Source organism: Galeopterus variegatus, unplaced genomic scaffold (genome assembly GCF_000696425.1).
Source record: "Galeopterus variegatus unplaced genomic scaffold, G_variegatus-3.0.2 Scaffold5466, whole genome shotgun sequence".
Taxonomy (NCBI): Eukaryota; Metazoa; Chordata; class Mammalia; order Dermoptera; family Cynocephalidae; genus Galeopterus; species Galeopterus variegatus.
Window position 1 is genome coordinate 580 of NW_007731577.1, and position 5,160 is coordinate 5,739.

Below are 5,160 nucleotides of genomic sequence, written 5' to 3' on the forward strand. Positions count from 1 at the left end.
TTGGCTCTGGTCTAGATGATAAATGGAGGTAGCAGATTAGAGGCAATGGGAATTGAGAAAATGTGACTATTTTAAGAGCATATTACAATCATTTTATAGATGAGAAATCTGAGGTAAAGTGATTTCCACAAGATCCAAGCAGAAATAGAACTCTAACTCAGATAGGCTGAGTCAGTTGCTTCCTGGATAGAAGACCCACATGTAGAGAAAATATTTTCCATATCCCACAGTGACCAGCATTTGTCCTAACATTGGAGAGGGAGAAACATGAAGTGGCTGCTGCCTCCTTTCTGCTTCTCCAAGCCTGGCCAGCACATTGGTCACTCCCCATGGAGGTGAGAACCTGACATTCCCTGACATCTCTGTGGCCCAGAGTATCCACTCCCTCTTACCTTCTGCTCCAGCTCTTTTCTGGACGTCAGCTCTGTGTCCAGCCTCTCCTCGCATTGCTGTAGACGCTTTCTGAGAAACTCGTTCTCCATCTGAGCGCAGTCAAGGCGCATCTGCCACTCGTCTGCTGGGAGACCAGGGTGGATGTAAGGCAATTTCACAATATTCATGGAGCCCTTGAACCTCAGTCTTGAACTTCGGGTTAAGAAACTGTAATTGAAGTCCAAGTTTTAAGAAACACTTTCTCCAGGCAGCCCGTCCTGACCACCTCCAGCTGTCTAAAGTCCTTGAATGCTCGCTGTTTTAAGATTGGTTGTTTAATTGTCTTTACAAGTGTACTCACACCTTTCTTTTTTCAAGAAAATTCCATCTTCCTTAAGGGCAGAGGAGCTGTTTTAGTCCTCCGTGAGTCCTTAACACACTCTAAAAGAGTTCCCTACACTCAGATTAGCAATACATGTCGATACGAGCTTGCCAATTGCCTTATGAATCTAACAAAATCTTCAGGCAAAAAGAATTATCCTACTGACCAACCCCATTGGGGGGCAAAGAGTATGTACTTATTGACTATTTAGATGAATTAAAAAATAAATGAATTAGCAATAATTCAAGGGTGTAGTAAATGCATAGCAATAGAAACTGGTTACAAGATGTGTCTATGAGATAACATGGATAACAAATCCCTTGATTGGTAAAAATATTAAAAAGCATTTGCTGGTTTGATTAAAACTGTTTGGCTGAATAGAATGAGCTAGTTTAGGTTATGATGTCTCATCTTTTGACCATCTGAATAATAGAATAATGCCTTTTAAATTAATGGAGCTGCAGAAAACATTCCACAAGCAGGCAATTTAAGATAGAGACAATCCACTTATTTACCTATCATCCATCCATCCATCCACCCACCCACTCATCCATCCAAACACTCATTGAGCACATTACTTTTTGCCAGGCACAAGGGATAATGAAATGAGTAAGAAGCCATTTCCTCTCAACTTCCAGATAATCAGTGAGGAAGGCAAATGTGTAAAACGATAGCTGCAGCCTAGTTTGATCAGGGCTGTCTTAAGGGAAGCTTATGAAAATCCAGAAGAGGGTTCAAATTCATAAGAGCAACAAACTTGTTTTGCTCATCATTGTGTCCCCAGAACATGACTACAATGCCTAACATATAGTAGGTGCTCAATTAACTTTCATTGAGTAGGTGAATGGATGAATGGATGGATGAATGGGTGAAGAGATGGTAGGGTGGGGGATTAATGGATAAATAGTAGGGTGGTTAAGTGGAATGGTGGATAGATGGATGCTAGGGTGAATGGATAGGTGGACACACTGATAAATGGATGGATGTATGGATGGATAAGTGAATAAATGAGTGGATACATGAATTGATAAATGGTGTTGGATAGACGGTAGGGTGGAGGATTTATGGATGGATAGTTGGGTGGGTAGGCAGAATGATGGATGGCTGAATGTTAGGGAGGATGGAGAAGTGGGTCCATGGATGACTGGATGGATGAATGGATGGACGGATGAATTAATGGATAGATGGATGGATAAATAAGTGAATAGATGAAAGAATAAGTGGATTAATAAATGGATAGATAAATGCATGGTAAGTTGAATGAATAGGTTGATGGGTGGATGGATGAAAGGATGGACGGATAGAAGAATGGATGGTAGAATTAAGACCTTGGAAGAGGTGACCCCAATAGAGATTTACACATCACTAACCCGAAAGAAGGATGATATAACAGTAAAGCGTTAAAGCTTGTTCAAGTTTCCACTAAGGTAAATAATATGATGATGGGAAAATAATTCTGTCCCCCCACCAGGAAAAAGCCTCATGGTAGCAAGCAGCACAGCCTACAAAAGAAAAGGAAAGCAGGAGAAGCATTTCTGCAGCTTCCTATGTGTTCTGTGCTACGATGTGCTACACAGTGCATGGCATGGGTGGGCAACATGAGCGAGAAAGGAAACTGTTCTCCACCCTTCAAGGCTCAGCTCCACATCCAATTTCCATGCCCAAGCGAGCCACTCTTAATCACCAGGTAGAATTCAGCCTTTCATTATCTAGTCACCCTTTCCCTGGGTTTATCTGATCTCCACATTTATACTGCAAATTTCTTGAGAAACAAGCTCAACTAAAACTCTTCTGTAGCCCCCACAGTGCCCAGCTCAGTGCTGGATGCATATAATAAAAAGCTATCTTTAAATATTTAGCTATGCATAAAGAGAAAAACCATGAATTTTTATAATTTACACTCCAGCTTGATCCATAGAGGAGGTTGTGGTGCCATTACAGTGGCATGATTAAAATGTTTTATTGCTTCTTTCAACTTTCCTGTATTTTAGGAATTTTCTGTAATGGGTATGTATTACTTTCATAATGAAAAACAAAATGTTTGTGGATTGTCTTCATGGAATTAGCATCCAGCACTAGGAGCCTATATTGCATTCTGACTAATGTGCTCATAAGCTAGGCGCATCTCCTCCTCTCATACAACTCCCCTATTTTGCCACAAGAAAACAAACTGGGTATTATCATTTAGACATGAATCTCAGTCAGATGGGACTGGTGCTGATGCTCTTCTTGGGAAACTGCACCGTCCCACACTGCAGATCCTGTGCCTCCACACGCAACGTGTCCCTACCTTGTTGGGTGTCTCATATCAGAGAATCTCAAACTTCTCGGCATTAACCTCCCTGGTAAACGCCTTCCCTGGGAGTAGCCAGGATGAGAGAGTGAGAGTAGAGCAGAAAGAAAATGCACCTTGTCTCTTCTCCAGAAAGTGGCTTAACGCTTTCTACCAATTATCTGTCACTATCTCCATTGGAAACATGAGGAAACAGAGGCAAAACAGTTTTTTGGCCCAAAGCCATCCATCTAATGAGATGGAGTCAAGATTCAAATCAAGAAATGCATCATAGGTTCCACTTTTCACCACTAAATTGCCTTCCTCAAAATTTATTTTTAAAATAATCATATAAATATAGAAGTGTCTTATCCAATTTTTTTTTCTTATCATCCTTTGCGTTATTACTAAAGAGCTTCTGTCACATTGCTAATTTATTCTTTGGGATGTTGTTGCATTATCTGTTTAATGTCTGCCTGTCTGCCTGTTCCATTAGACTGTAAGCTCCAAGAGGGCAGGGGCTGTGCTCATTTGCTCTGCCAAAGTCCCGGCCCCTAATGCAGTGTCTAGTGCATATTAAGTGTTCAGTGTGTATCTATGAATGAAATAAAAAGACAGCTTTGTCCACCAGCGTCCAACCCCAAGGGTCCGCCGCTGCTTACCTCCTCCAGTGTGATTTTTTTCCAAGTCATTTAACTGAATTTTCTGCTGGGCTTCTTCCAGCTGTTTCTCCACTTCTTTCAAATTCTTCTGGACTTGCTCATACTTTCTCTGGAAGAAAGGACTCAAGGTCCAAACTGAAGCTAGAGAGGAGCCTGGGCTGGCCATCTCACCCATGGTACCTCTGAGACCAGGGGTTGGCCACCTCCTGCACAGTGTTGACCCATGGAGACTCCAAGGCCAGATACTGGCCACTCTCTGCACATTCCTCACCCAAAGCACCTCCAAGGCCAGGAATGTCCACCCAGGGCACAATCTGCAACCAGGGGTTGGCCACCTCTTGCACAGTCCTGACTCATGGCACCTCCATAGCCAGGGACTGTCCACCCATGGCACCTCCAAAGCCAAGCCTCAGGAAGACCCGAATGTCCCTCAGGACCTTAAGCATGGGTGTCAGGTAATCTGTGCAAGCTGTACTAGATAGGAGCTCAAAGGGGACAGGTTCAGCCAGTCCCAACCATCCTGTCCAGCCCCCCCCCCATGACCACTCACCTTGAGCTCCTGTACCTCACGGAAGGCCTGCAGCCGCTCTGCCTGCTCATTCTCCAGCACCTGGAAGGCCACGTCACCTTTGAAGCGCTCATCAGCAAGCTCTGTGGCCAAGTCAGCAACCTGGGGTGGAAGATGGAGTGGTCAAGGATGGGCCACTCATTGGGACTGCCAACCTTTCTCCCTGCACATGTGCACCAGAGGACCACCATTGGACAAATCTCCAGCTATCATGGAAAAGCAGCCCGTAGTGTAATGAGGTGGTTAAAAGCACAGACTTCAGAATCTTATTGGTCTTGCTATTGTAGAATTCTTGGTCTTACACTCACTGGCTCTGTGACTTTGAACCAAGCAGGATGCCTATTTGATTCTCAGTGTTCTCACTTTAAAGGGGGGAAATAACTTATAGAATTGTACTGAGGATTAAGTGAGATGATCCATAGAAAGCTTACCACAGTGCCTGGCATATAGTAAGTGCTCAATTTTTAAAAATAGCTATTTTAGTAAAAACTCTTCTTAATCAATCCTTGGCGAACCATCTCACTGGACTGACCAACACTCTTCCTAAGACACACTGATAAATGCCCATTTGCATAGAATGCTCTCAGCCAAGAGATTTCTTCGTGGTTCTCCATAATCCATCTGCTCCTACCAGGTGATGGCCATGCATGCCCAGTATCGATTGTGTGTATTTCCAACCTGTTTTTTCCAGTTCCATTCTTACTGTAATTTCCTACTCAATTAGCTATTACATAAACCTGTAAAATATAACTGTTCAAAGAGTTTCTATGAACACTGGGTTGAATGTTTTGGAAGGAATTAATAAAGGTGAGTTAGTTGCTTTTTTAAATGCTGCTAAATAGATGTAGGGACAACAACTTAAAAAAACAAAACAAACAAACAAACAAACAAAAAAACCTAGAAG

General features: G+C 42.8%; 1 protein-coding gene across 1 annotated transcript in view; it reads right to left on the minus strand.

Annotated features, from left to right (window-relative positions):
* Positions 1-392: 392 nt before the first annotated feature.
* The window catches only part of LOC103604899 (unconventional myosin-XVIIIb-like), a gene marked incomplete at its 3' end in the record, with an annotated part of 141,367 nt that continues 136,599 nt past the window's right edge, over positions 393-5,160 (minus strand). Inside the window, exons 27-29 of the mRNA XM_008589473.1 lie at positions 4,239-4,358; positions 3,689-3,797; positions 393-517 (exon numbers count right to left, since the gene is read on the minus strand). Of these exons, the coding sequence (XP_008587695.1) occupies positions 393-517; positions 3,689-3,797; positions 4,239-4,358 (354 nt within the window). The remainder of the gene's footprint in view (positions 518-3,688; positions 3,798-4,238; positions 4,359-5,160) is intronic.